The 15,236-nt window shown below is 39.4% G+C and overlaps 1 protein-coding gene across 2 annotated transcripts in view; it reads right to left on the bottom strand.

Moving 5' to 3' along the window:
• LOC126413333 (transmembrane protein 131) overlaps nucleotides 1–15,236 on the bottom strand; it is a 374,881-nt gene that overhangs the window by 301,432 nt on the left and 58,213 nt on the right. For both annotated transcript variants that reach the window (XM_050083243.1, XM_050083244.1), the window contains exon 3: nucleotides 11,229–11,254. In XM_050083243.1, coding sequence (XP_049939200.1) covers nucleotides 11,229–11,254 — 26 coding nt within the window. The remainder of the gene's footprint in view (nucleotides 1–11,228; nucleotides 11,255–15,236) is intronic.

Raw genomic sequence — 15,236 nt, forward strand, 5'->3', positions numbered from 1 at the left:
TCTAGATGTGTAGCTCATTACAGCACTCCTCTGGTAAACCTTAGCAGGCCTACAAACTGATTCACTGTTCAGAGTCATTGCTGCAATTCTTTGCTGCAGACGCTTTTCGGCACACTGATTCATGCTGCCGTGCTAAGATTCGTGTCTGCATCCAGGTTTGATTAAAGGGAAGCAAAATATGATAATCGAGTCATCTGTTTCACTGCTGAAAATACTTACTTTATGCAAACAAATCAAAGGTAAACAGACAGATACACATATCTAGGTGCATCTCTTACATCTTTGTAACACTTATGCCCTGTCTGAGGCAGTTCAACCAGTTTTCAGTTGTAAACTTGTGCTGAGCTGAACTGGAGGGGCATGTATAATGGAACAGTTAAGAAAGTAACATATATTTAAAGATGCTTAATTTGGAAACATAAAGACACAACATAATTTTCATTTCCATATTTGTTAATTTCAGTTAACTGTCCACATTGAGACACTTCAAAGTATGCACCAACATTCTGTAAGTGTAACAAGTAATGCCACCTGTATAGGGAACCATTTGCATAAAAATTGTCATTTTTCTGTCTCAGCAATTAAGTATTTGCTATTATTATTATTATTATTATTATTATTGTGACCAACTCTTTCAAAAGTTAAACAACACAGAAAAGTAGAATGTGTAATAAAAAGAAACAAACTACATTTTATTATGTGCATAAGAGAAATACACTCATTAGGAGAGACTTTATTTCCCGTAACAGCATCAAGTAATAGAATCAGTGGTAGTATGTAGTCACGTTAGCTTTGGGTGCAGCTGTGTGCATTTGTGATGACTGAGGAAAAGCATGTGGAAAAATACCTGTGTGGCTATATAGGGAGATGCCAGAAGAAGAGAAGAGACCCTATCCAATAATTAACATAGCACTGCAACAGAAGGAATGATGGAGAATATGAATATTGTTTATCCGCCACTCAAACACGATATCTACAGCAACAATACAGCTAAGTCCTATGTGATTGAAAACTGCAGTTCCTCGATAACTTTTTTTGTTGATGTTCTGCAATCCAAGAATAAACAAAGCGCAAACAACTTGCATCTTTTATGACTGTTCTTTACAACCCATTATCACAAAGTATTTTGATTGCTAATTGAAGTTTGGAACTAAAGTATTAAGTTTCTTGAGAAATGGTCTTTTCTGGCATCAAAAGTAAATTAATAGTTTATTCTGCATAAATATTGGTGTTGTTCATAATTAGTAGTATAGTTTGCATGTGTGACTAATTATCATATTTATTGTGATGCGCAGTTCAGTACTTCATTAACTGCTGCAGTATATCATACCAATACGTCAACTTTCCAATTATCGTAATTGTTTGTTTTCTTTCTAATTTCAAGTTATCTGTTCATGCACATAAAAGTGAAATATTACTGTGATGTATACCTAAAAATTTACTATAGGGTCATTCCACGTCAGTTCAACCAGGGGCTCCAGTTCATAGTCTCAGATTTGACTGAAATTCAGTACACTAATTCTACCATGTGTGGAACACTCATGTAGAAAGTATTAGTTTCCCCTGCCAATTAGTTCCAGAATTATGACTTGTGAAAGAAGGTGGCATGACCCGGAAACTGCAACCCGCATCTCGCAGTCTATCTTCAGACCCAATTTCAGGTCTTAATAACTTCGGAACTATTCCGCACAGTCCAGTGAAATTTTAACAGCCCAGTAACATCCATTTAGAGAACACACTCTATGAATCAAAACACCAACAACATATTTCTGAGGGAAAATAAAAAATTCCAAAATGTGATTAAAAAAATGTAATCCATTAAAAGGTACATATTGTAGGTGCCCTCTATGCCAAATATAATTCACTCAAAAAGGGTATAAATCTTTCTGTGGTAAGTTTAATGTGGCCTAAACACACATAGAACTCATCATGCCCATGTCAGTCACAAAAACTGAGTTACATGCACATGAAAATACAAAAATTTGAAAAATTACCTGAAAAATATGGATTTTCGAAGTGTGGTAGCACAAAAGGGACAAGTGATATCCAAGCCAAATTTCACACACTGCATAAGTAGACCATAATGATATATATCTCAAAATTTCAGCATATTATTGCAAGACATTTGTGTAAAATTGAAGTTGAAAGATGTATTTGGTGATGTGGCCATTGTTCCACAACACAACTTTGTAAAAACGTATCGTAAACTGTTCTGCCTCTTCTTATCCCCTCCCACAACTATTTAATCACTAAGCAACAACATATAGACAGATTAACACAACCTATCATTACTGTTTACTGCACCTTAACTGCTAAAAACCAGTCGATTGTGCTTCGAACAGAAGTTCTCCCACACTTTAGCTACTGTGCTCTGTACATTGAGTGGCAAATTGTACTGTCATCCTGACACTGTGGTAGGAACTGGAACTGTCATAAGAATATGCTCAAAAGGAATCCAACACCTGTCTGCCAAACGTGGCCAATGAAATGATCTTGCTGGTGCCATGAAGTTCACAAACACATCACCTTCTGCTTCACAGCACTCTGCAACACATCCTAAGTACCATTTGTCATCATAAATAGCAATACCATAGCAACCTGGTTGTATGTCGCTGCTTTTGCTTCTGAATCCTGAGTCAGACACACTGTGAAGACACATGTTGTGCATGAACCTATAGTTACAACCGGACAGTCTGCTCATCTGCAGATTTTCTGAGTCCACTGGAGAGCAGTGATGATGGCTCCTTGTGCCTGCAACAGTTTTAACATGTTCTAGTCTGCTTTCTAGCAACTCTTTGACTGATTTCACCTAATCTTTCAAAACATAGAATGATTGTATGCTAGAGATAATTTTCTGTGCCCAGGTAAATAATTGAAGAGGTGTGAATCTGAAAATCATGGTAATGCATGCATATATTTTTGAGATATTTTACAGTTTTTGTACTGACTAGCTGCCCCATCACTGAAGTATTTCGCAAAATGTATGTGAGGCAGCTTGTTTTTCACATATGCCATGACAGTGTGAATGTGGGCATGAACTGCAATGGCATCATGAATTAAACAGTCACTAAAAACGCACAGGTTCATGACAGACACATCACCTGATTCACCTCTATAGTAAATTGCAAATGGCTGGGGAATTGCTTGACTGTTGTCCCAATGATATCCTTGGATGGCATCTTGAACTATAAATGCATAATTTTCAGAAAAGTCTAGTATTACTATAATTTCATCTTGTTTCAAATTATCCTTACAAAACTGGAAATAAGCCGATTGTGCTGTTACTGTGAAGATGTGTGGTCAATTTGTCCATTTTTTTAAAAACACATTTCAATAAAATCTTCCAGTGCGCTTTGCTTTGCTTCAAAACTTGTGCAATCCATGTATGTTCGTTGTTTATAAGAAACAAGTTCATCGTCATCCATAAGGAGTTCATCATGTTGTTGTTGTTGTTGTGGTCTTCAGTCCTGAGACTGGTTTGATGCAGCTCTCCATGCTACTCTATCCTGTGCAAGCTTTTTCATCTCCCAGTACCTACTGCAACCTACATCCTTCTGAATCTGCTTAGTGTATTCATCTCTTGGTCTCCCTCTATGATTTTTACCCTCCACGCTGCCCTCCAATACTAAATTGGTGATCCCTTGATGCCTCAGAACATGTCCTACCAACCGATCTCTTCTTCTGGTCAAGTTGTGCCACAAACTTCTCTTCTCCCCAATCCTATTCAATACTTCCTCATTAGTTATGTGATCTACCCATCTAATCTTCAGCATTCTTCTGTAGCACCACATTTCGAAAGCTTCTATTCTCTTCTTGTCCAAACTATTTATCATCCATGTTTCACTTCCATACATGGCTACACTCCATACGAATACTTTCAGAAATGACTTCCTGACACTTAAATCTATACTGGATGTTAACAAATTTCTCTTCTTCAGAAACGCTTTCCTTGCCATTGCCAGCCTACATTTTATATCCTCTCTACTTCGACCATCATCAGTTATTTTGCTCCGCAAATAGCAAAACTCCTTTACTACTTTAAGTGCCTCATTTCCTAATCTAATTCCCTCAGCATCACCCGACTTAATTAGACTACATTCCATTATCCTTGTTTTGCTTTTGTTGATGTTCATCTTATATCCTCCTTTCAAGACACTGTCCATTCCATTCAACTGCTCTTCCAAGTCCTTTGCTGTCTCTGACAGAATTACAATGTCATCGGCGAACCTCAAAGTTTTTATTTCTTCTCCATGAATTTTAATACCTACTCCGAATTTTTCTTTTGTTTCCTTTACTGCTTGCTCAATATACAGATTGAACAACATCGGGGAGAGGCTACAACCCTGTCTTACTCCCTTCCCAACCACTGCTTCCCTTTCATGTCCCTCGACTCTTATAACTGCCATCTGGTTTCTGTACAAATTGTAAATAGCCTTTCGCTCCCTGTATTTTACCCCTGCCACCTTTAGAATTTGAAAGAGAGTATTCCAGTCAACATTGTCAAAAGCTTTCTCTAAGTCTACAAATGCTAGAAACGTAGGTTTGCCTTTCCTTAATCTTTCTTCTAAGATAAGTCGTAAGGTCAGTATTGCCTCACGTGTTCCAGTGTTTCTACGGAATCCAAACTGATCTTCCCCGAGGTTGGCTTCTACTAGTTTTTCCATTCGTCTGTAAAGAATTCGTGTTAGTATTTTGCAGCTGTGACTTATTAAGCTGATAGTTCGGTAATTTTCACATCTGTCGACACCTGCTTTCTTTGGGATTGGAATTATTATATTCTTCTTGAAGTCTGAGGGTATTTCGCCTGTTTCATACATCTTGCTCACCAGATGGTAGAGTTTTGTCAGGACTGGCTCTCCCACGGCCGTCAGTAGTTCCAATGGAATATTGTCTACTCCGGGGGCCTTGTTTCGACTCAGGTCTTTCAGTGCTCTGTCAAACTCTTCACGCAGTATCATATCTCCCATTTCATCTTCATCTACATCCTCTTCCATTTCCATAATATTGTCCTCAAGTACATCGCCCTTGTATAGACCCTCTATATACTCCTTCCACCTTTCTGCTTTCCCTTCTTTGCTTAGAACTGGGTTTCCATCTGAGCTCTTGATATTCATACAAGTCGTTCTCTTATCTCCAAAGGTCTCTTTAATTTTCCTGTAGGCGGTATCTATCTTACCCCTAGTGAGATAGGCCTCTACATCCTTACATTTGTCCTCTAGCCATCCCTGCTTAGCCATTTTGCACTTCCTGTCGATCTCATTTTTGAGACGTTTGTATTCCTTTTTGCCTGTTTCACTTACTGCATTTTTATATTTTCTCCTTTCATCAATGAAATTCAATATTTCTTCTGTTACCCAAGGATTTCTACTAGCCCTCGTCTTTTTACCTACTTGATCCTCTGCTGCCTTCACTACTTCATCCCTCAAAGCTACCCATTCTTCTTCTACTGTATTTATTTCCCCCATTCCTGTCAATTGCTCCCTTATGCTCTCCCTGAATCTCTGTACAACCTCTGGTTCTTTTAGTTTATCCAGGTCCCATCTCCTTAAATTCCCACCTTTTTGCAGTTTCTTCAGTTTTAATCTACAGGTCATAACCAATAGATCGTGGTCAGAGTCCACATCTGCCCCTGGAAATGTCTTACAATTTAAAACCTGGTTCCTAAATCTCTGTCTTACCATTATATAACCTATCTGATACCTTTTAGTATCTCCAGGGTTCTTCCATGTATACAACCTTCTTTCATGATTCTTAAACCAAGTGTTAGTTATGATTATGTTGTGCTCTGTGCAAAATTCGACCAGGCGGCTTCCTCTTTCATTTCTGTCCCCCAATCCATATTCACCTACTATGTTTCCTTCTCTCCCTTTTCCTACACTCGAATTCCAGTCACCCATGACTATTAAATTTTCGTCTCCCTTCACAATCTGAATAATTTCTTTTATTTCATCATACATTTCTTCAATTTCTTCGTCATCTGCAGAGCTAGTTGGCATATAAACTTGTACTACTGTAGTAGGCGTGGGCTTCGTATCTATCTTGGCCACAATAATGCGTTCACTATGCTGTTTGTAGTAGCTTACCCGCATTCCTATTTTCCTATTCATTATTAAACCTACTCCTGCATTACCCCTATTTGATTTTGTGTTTATAACCCTGTAGTCACCTGACCAGAAGTCTTGTTCCTCCTGCCACCTAACTTCACTAATTCCCACTATATCTAACTTCAACCTATCCATTTCCCTTTTTAAATTTTCTAACCTACCAGCCCGATTAAGGGATCTGACATTCCACGCTCCGATCCGTAGAACGCCAGTTTTCTTTCTCCTGATAACGACATCCTCTTGATACAGTTTGTTATTCATGTGTTCTGCAAGATTTGCCTTACCAGGACACTTTTCAAACCTGTGTGTCATGCACTGGTAGGAACTGATGTCACACACTATCAGCTTCATTGCACCTTTGTAATCCAGTTGGTAGAGCACTTGCCCGCGAAAGGCAAAGGTCCCGAGTTCGAGTCTCGGTCCAGCACACAGTTTTAATCTGCCAGGAAGTTTCATATCAGCGCACACTCCACTGCAGAGTGAAAATCTCATTCTGGAAACATCCCCCAGGATGTGGCTAAGCCATGTCTCCGCAATATCCTTTCTTTCAGAAGTGCTAGTTCTGCAAGGTTCGCAGAAGAGCTTCTGTAAAGTTTTGAAGTGGAAGGTAGGAGGCAAGGTACTGGCAGAAGTAAAGCTGTGAGGACGGGGCATGAGTCGTCCTTGGGTGCTCAGTTGGTAGAGCACTTGCCCGCGAAAGGCAAAGGTCCCGAGTTCGAGTCTCTGTCCGGCACACAGTTTTAATCTGCCAGGAAGTTTCATATCAGTGCACACTCCGCTGCAGAGTGAAAATCTCATTCTGGAAACATCCCCCAGGCTGTGGCTAAGCCATGTCTCCGCAATATCCTTTCTTTCAGGAGTGCTAGTTCTGCAAGGTTCGCAGGAGAGCTTCTGTAAAGTTTGGAAGGTAGGAGGCGAGGTACTGGCAGAAGTAAAGCTGTGAGGACGGGGCGTGAGTCATGCTTGGGTAGCTCAGTTGGTAGCGCACTTGCCCGCTAAAGGCAAAGGTCCCGAGTTCGAGTCTCGGTCCAGCGCACAGTTTTAATTTGGCAGGAAGTTTCACTCCTTGGGTTGCTTTTATTTTCCTAGCTTGCTTTACCATATATGTAGAAACATTGAATTCCTTTGCAGTGCAGTCAATAGACCAGCTGGAAGGTGCAAGGGTAAGAATAGCTACTTTTTTCTGGTGTGTGGATATGGCACATTCCCCCCTCCCCCCCCCCCCTCCCCCCTATTATGCACAATTTTGTCCAAATCAGAGCATTTCTGTTCCTTTGGAGCAGATAGTTCTTCCTCTTCCACCATTAGTGTGTCAGCTATTTTGTGTTTTAATTCCATTTGTGCTTCTTGTAGTTTTCTTCTACCATAGCTGGGCCTGTCTCTTTTCCCAACTTTGTGTGTCTTCATGGGAGACAAACCAAGAGCAGCCACTGAAGTATATAATTGCTCATTCGCTGTGGTTGTAGGTGGCTGATACTCTTCGTCACTGTCATGTAAATTATCAGAATATTCTTCATTTTTTAGCAGTGTAACCCACCTGGAACATAACTTTTGTCCTGGTATCATGCACCGATTCACTTTCAATACTGATTTTGTAAAAATTTCTCTGAGGCTACACTTCACTGTCTTCTTATGAATCTGAAATGGATCAAAACAACTACTTTGTAAGAAAGAATACTTATCCAGAAACACTTTCATACGATGATAACAAACACTAAAGTTTCCTGGAACTGTACTTCTTGTGCCCACAGGGTGTATCCCGGATCTCCATAGCAACAAATCTTGGTCCGATTCATCCAGATCATACAGTACAAAGCGAATGCCACATTTTGTTCCATATGTTGTTTTATGACGTTCAGATGCTTGTGCTCTACCAATACTGCAACTTGTTTGAACAAAAGCACCACCACTACACTCCTCTGTCTCCATACTGACTTTCCACAACAGTACTGACCAGTCTAAACTAGAATCTTAAAAACATGAGTAACCTGTAATTGTTGCTTGTTTCCTTTGTTGTTCCTGCCTAACAACGACTCATTCTGTTCCTGAAAACTACCATTGTTTAACTTTCTGTTGCCTAATGGTTCCCAACAATTTGCCTGGTTTAAGGCTTGGGATGATGACACTATAATGTCACTGCAAGCGGAAAAGACCTCCTAGTCAAATATGGTTAAGACCTTGAGTAGAAGGTGTCTTTGAGTAACATTCAGATGTTGGATCATCCAGGTACTGTATCATCTGATTATCAAATCAGGGCTTCGGGATATATCATGTTGCAAGCCAAGAATCTGAAGCAGTTTCCAGCCAGTAAAAGTTCTTTATATAATTTGGTGTGCGGGTGGGGGTAAAGGAGAGGGTGAGGTTTTCAACTACTCTTTTATGCGTTCAACAGGTGGCTGGGTAAGAAGAGGACCCTGAAGCAGTAGCAAAGTGGGTTGAAATGTGTTTGGCAGGAACTGATACACTTGTGCATATACCACCATTAAGCAGATCTACGACAGCTGTTGATCATTGGAGCCCAGTAAAGTAAGGAGCTTGGCCTACATCAATGAGGAAATATAGCGCACCCAGCATTCCACATTACTGTGTCTAATTAGACAGCAAGCCTTAGCATGTAGCTGTTAAAAGTGATAACGGAGGTCTGTTAAAGATATCACTTGAGATGTTTCAGGGTCCTTCAATGATCCTAAATATCTGCTGCAATTCTTTGCTCAAACATGGTACCAGGCAGAGGTGGAGTGGACCCGTAGAAAGAAACATAGCACTTCCAGTGGTGCGGTGCCAGCACAGTTCCAATCTTTATGCAGAGTAACCTCATAGAGTAGCAGAATGGTCTTCAGTGAGGTGTGTTTCTTGGGGAACAACACAGATCACAGAACAAAAGGAAATAACTTGTTGTAGTTCTGCAGTCTTCACCCGAGATTTCTTCTTTTTCTCTCTGACAGCTTTCAGCAGTTAAGAACCATGTGAGGACTTATCTGCTGTGGGTGTAGGAACTGAAGAAGAGTGGGCAGCCCTGGTGAGAACCACATACCGTGACTCCTTCAACCATTGGCTGGTGATGGGTTGTTGCTCTGTATAATTCTGAGACGAGGATTTGCACCATAAGACGGTCCTGTCATTGGTAGATACCAGAGACAGTATATGCTTCTGCAGCCAGGTGTGGGAAGGGGTTCCCGAAGATGGTGCCGCAGGAACCACAAAAGGGAGGGACTATTGTATCCAAGTTTAATCAAACAATGGAAAATCCAGGATGGAATTTAACAATATCAGAGAAGGAAAGTTGCTACTCACCATATAGTGGAGATGCTGAGTTGCGATAAGCACAATAAAAAGAAACTACACTCTCTCAGCTCTCTGAGACTGCAGACGTGTGTGCAAGTTGCGTTTGCTTGAGTGTGTGTGTGCGCGCGTGTGTGTATGTGGGTCTACTGCTGCCAAAGGCCTTAATGGCCAAAAGCTATGAGTGTGTGAATCTTTTTATTGTGCCTTTCGCGACTCGGCATCTCCGCTATATGGTGAGTAGCAACTTTCCTTCTCTGGTATTGTTACATGGTCAAGTTTATTTATGTGACTACCCAAAGTCGACATCGAGACAGTAAATACATCGGGTACTGCCTTCAACCTAGCAAAAGTACTCCCAAATGTCAATATCATTTAGACTGGGTACAAGCAATTGTATTTTTCCTGAGCTTCAAAATATGAAAGGTAATCTATGACCTTCATTTTCTGGATTTTGTTTTTCTTGATAAGAGTAGCACACTTCAGGAACCAAGGAGTGGTTGTCCCTGCAACCAACAGAAACAGGTGGTAGTGTACATGGTGAATATTTGTAAAGTGGCCAGCCATAAATCAGGTTGTGTTTTCACTAAAGACAACAAGTGCCCAATGTCCTGGCATTTAAAGCACTGCATTGAGGATGTGAAATACAGTTTCACACTACAGTGGTAAACTCTCCCTCAAAAGCAAGGAGGAATGCACCAGTGTCAACTTTGTTGTCTGGTGTGCCTCTATGTACATGATGTAGGAAGTTGACCCCTCACCTCTCAAAGCATTCGCTTAGTTCTTGGCCCATCTTCAGTGTTATGTCCAAGTGGAAAATTAATTCCTGTACCATGCTTAGGTTCCTATAGGATGGGGTGTTATGTTAGCAGGTGCATTACCAAGTTGATTACAAGAGAGTAACACCTGGGACTCAGTAGGATTTGCTGCCTTAAATAAGCTCGAACAACCTCATAATTTACTAAGGGAGGAGAGTTCATCATATACATTTTCAATATTCTCCATGAAGAACATTGGCTAATTAGTGAGAAAAGACCCTTCGTCTGTTCAGGTACAAACCAGGAATGGAGGAGATTAAGTTTCTGCAACTTGCTTGGTTTTGTTTTCCTCCCATGATATAGCCAAGGAGAGAAAGTTCCTAGGGTCATAACAATCTGCACTGAATGGTAGTCTATACTGTCACATGCTCATGGCCACCATCTGATAATTTTAGTCATTTCATTACATTAACTATCGACTATGGTGCTGCCTACTTCAAACGAGATCTCTTCTCACAGGCACTGCCCAACCAGATCACACGGCATCTACCATGATGGCCAGTGCTCAAGGTCCCAGTGCCCCCGAATAGACAGACAGCTACTCCTTGGCATGCACAAGGAGCTGACAGCTCTGGCATCAATTGTGTGATCCCAGTGTGGTCAGTGGGTCTACTACCATATGTGTACCCGACACACCGTACATGGACTGGTTGCAACACTGAGTTGTGATTGTTACTACCAAACACTTCCTTAGAACAAACTGGTTGTTGAGAGGAAAAAGGTGGAAATATTGCATTAATTACATGTTTAACTATACAACCATCAAGAGGAAATGATGTTTTGAGGGAGGTATTTCTGCCAAAGTTTACAGAATACAGAACTGTAGATTATCCATCGATTTACTATTAACACATTATTCATGACAATCAAAAGCATCTGTAAATTCTCAAAAATATACCTTTAATCAAGTAGATATACACTAATACTATGGGGAACCACAGTCACAGTCTGCTGCTGATAATATATTACAAAATTATACACCAGTAGAAAACGGTTTCTATGAGTGCCTACTGAAGTTCCTCACCTTCCCATTGAAACACTTGACAGCTCCTGAAACAAAATGAAAAAATAAATCACAACACAGCAACCACAACACAAAATATCACCTAAGTGCCATTAATAAACCTAACAAAGATAATTTTACCAAATGATTTGACGAAACTCTTCATTCTGGAAGGGAAAAAAGGTGTAACTAAGGAGTGAACTGTGCGAGGTATATTTTAACTATATGCAGTTCCAAATGTTAACAACAAAATTATCCTAACAATTTTTGTAATATCATTACCTCCTGTATTGGAGTAAGGCTTTTTAATCCAATACAAAAAAGCCAAATGGGTTAAATCTGAGCGCCAAGAATAAGCTGTTACAAGAGGATCTGATTTAATATGAGGAACTTTTAGTGACCAGTAGTTTAGAACTGGGTTTGAAACACAATATATTTCCACTGACTCATGGCGCTCATGACTGTCAACATAGCAGCCTATTTGCCACCATGTTTGAACTCTGACAATAGCAGATTGCAGATACTGGCTTTCCCGAGCCTTCATTTTTTTTTCTTTTTTTTTAAAAAAAAAAAAATGTTGCAACCAAAGTTAATTACACCTCAAATACAAAATGAGTGGGGAGTGTAGCAGTATATTCTGAAACAAGAGTGTAAAAATTAATAAATCCAGTGTAGTGTCATATTTGTAAAAGCTATTTTACACATTACACTGGGCTGACCATTACTGTGGAATGAGGAGACAAAGACAAGGATGCCTCTGCTATGGTAATGCATACCACTGGGAAGGTCAAAGAATTTCCAACCAAAACAGATAAGTGAATAAGGCACCAAAATTTTATTTGTATTCAAGACACAGAAGAAGAACGTTTGGAATTACTATTACATGGAGATGTTTTACAAAGGTGAGTTACTGCATGTTGGAAAAAACAGTTGTGTTGGTTTTGTAAGCAGCAAGGTCACTTTTCCCATAGACAATATTCTGAAAGCTGCAAATCAAGACAATCAAGTATGATGCAGTTTATCTTGGCTTCCAAAAAGCATTTCACTCATTTCAATTTGTACCAAATGAACATTTATTAACAAAGCATTGACTGTAAGGAGTATCAAACAAAATTTATGACTTGATTGAGGAGTTCTCGTTAAGGAAGATGCACCATGTTATCTTTCTTGGAGAGTCATCATTAGATGTAAAAGTAACTTCAGGCATGGCCCAGGAGAGAGTGTTGGATCCCTAATTGTTAACGTCACTGACAGACAAGATTAATAATAACTACAAATGATGTAGTTATCTATAATGAAGCAATGACTAAAAAATTAGCACAAACATTCAGTCAGATACTGATAAGATTCCAAAACACTGAAAATATTTACAACTAGAATTACCAAATAAGCAGCAACCAGTTGCAAGATCATGTTTTCTTTATTTACTTTTGCAAATCAATTTTTGTTTATGTTTATGTTTGACATCTGTTTAAGACAGTGTTATTACTCAGGGAACATACACATTGAAAGCATCGATGATGGCTGTTAATCAGTTGAAATCAATTTGCAAAAGTAAATATAGAAAACATGATCTTGTGACTGGTTGCTGCTTATTTGGTAATTTTATGGTTTATGGTCGCTGTACAACTTGGGAACCATATGGAGCCCCCCATTCAGAAATTTACAACTTGTTTTAAATGTTCAAAAATATAAAATTATGCTCTTCATAAAATGCTAAAACACAGTATTACATGAGTATGATATTAATCAGCATCTACATATATCACTGAGCCACAAATGTAATCAGAGGGAGCTACTGCAGGCAACCTTTATCAGAGTGACCACTAGTGGCTTGTCATTGCTGCTTTATATTGATTATCTGAACATCCTATATTCTGACTAGGAGTCAGGATCAATGGGAAGGGATATCAAAACATAGTGTGTCAGAATTCCAAGCAATTTTGAAGTAATAAATATAGTGCAGCAACAGCAAGAAGTCATTCTGACAAAGACTATCTGTAATAGCTATCAAAACATTGGTAGTTTTATCATATCTGATGCAGTCATATATCCAGAAGAATGTTACTGAAGAGTACTCTGGCCATGAAAGCATAACACTCTTATGTAATAGGTCAGTTCACACAAATACCTAAGTATAACTATTTGTACAGATATAAAATAGATTGATCAGATACTTTCAGACACACATACAGCAGGTGGCGGAATTTGTTTCATTGACAACATTCTAGAAAAATACAATCAGTCAACAAAGGAGATTGCTTACAAAATATTCATGCAACCCATCCTAGAATAATGCTCAAGTGTGTGGGATCCCATACCAAATAAGATGAACATCGAATATAGAATGTATACCAAGGGGGCACCACTAATGGTCACAGGTTTGTTTCACTCTTAGGAGAGCATCACAGAAATGCTTGAAAACATGAATTGGCAAATGCTTGAAGACAGATACAAATTACACCACAAAATGCTACTTACAAAATTCCAACAAAAAAATCTAGGACTATTCTACAGCCCCCTAAGCATCATTCCCGTAAGGATCATGTAGAGAAGACTAGATTACACAGAGGCATTTAAACAGTCATTCTTCCCACACTCCATGAATGAATAGAACAGGACAAAACCTTAAGACGTAGTACAACGGGAGTACCCCTTCCCATGCACTTCCCAATGGTCCACAGAGTATGGCTATAGATGCTGAATAAAGCCAGAAACGCTGCCTTTGAATCTGAGACCTGTAGAAACTCATTGGAAATTATTTGTTTACTAGTTTAATGCTACATACATGTTTTAAGAGATGGTAAACGTATTGTGATTGCCCTATTCATTTCAACTGAAGCTCAGCAAGTAAAAGTAAATCTAGTCTGAAAATTTTACAGAAGGAAGGAAGACTAGAGTTTAACTTGTCATCGACACCAAGGTCATTAAGGATGGAGCACAAGTTCGGAACGTTTTTAGGATGGGGAAGGAAATTGACTATGCCCTTTCAAAGGGACCATTCCAGCCTTTGCCTGGAGCAATTAGAGAAATCACAGAAAATCTAAGGCCGGATGTGGATTTGAACTGTTGTCGTCCTGAATGAAAGTCCAGTCAGTGGTCATTTTACAGACCTTCCATCAGAAGAATCTTTATCAACTTATTATTTCAAAACTCTAGAAGATAGTGTGCGTCATACTTACTGGTTCATCATGGTTCAAATTACCACAGCCAATTAAGCAGGACACACTCACTTGTACAGTAATGGATTTTTCTTGCAGAGCTATGGACATAACAAAACCCTGCTACTCGACATCACATTACATAACAATGTAGAATTGGCTCATATAATGTAGGGTTTCATGATCAATGTTTTCCGCCTTGGAGGCAGAATTCTTTGGGAATTCAGCCAAGGTAAGGCATATTTTCGAACCTGGTGTCTCCTAATGAGGGAGGCATCTTCAAATGCAATGGAGGTTCTCCAATGAAAAGTGATTTAAAAATGAGTCAAGGTACACTCTACTTATTCTGCTGGCCAAAGATGTTGAAATGTTTATTCATAACTGCACAATAAGTCAAGTCATGATGATACATGACCACTGCTGAAAATGGTGAAGTTGCACTGAAGTGTGCTGCAGAGTTTGTGTGTCAGAAAATATGGTGCCATTTGTTTTATTTAGCGCTAACCCTAATAACGTGTCTAATGTCGGCCTTTTTCTGTTTTGTTAAAAGTTCTTTTTGTGTTTCTGAATTTCACTGGCTTCTCTATACATCCTAACACACTAATGATTGAACATTGACTCTCCAATACTAAAGTTTTATCAAATTTGGTCAAATTTTACCTGATCACTGGCCTCTCCAGTTCTGAATAGAAAGAAGTCTGAAGAATTTAATTCACCACTGCTTTCAAGCAGCATGAGACGCAGAGCCCCCTAGTAAACCTCCACTTATAATACACTTCGCCTCAGCTGCAGCGCAATCTGTACCTACTGGAATGCCTGCAATCCCTTAGCAGAGTATGACTCCTCTGGGACATGGAGAGATGTGTTT

Source organism: Schistocerca serialis, chromosome 7 (genome assembly GCF_023864345.2).
Source record: "Schistocerca serialis cubense isolate TAMUIC-IGC-003099 chromosome 7, iqSchSeri2.2, whole genome shotgun sequence".
NCBI lineage: Eukaryota > Metazoa > Arthropoda > Insecta > Orthoptera > Acrididae > Schistocerca > Schistocerca serialis.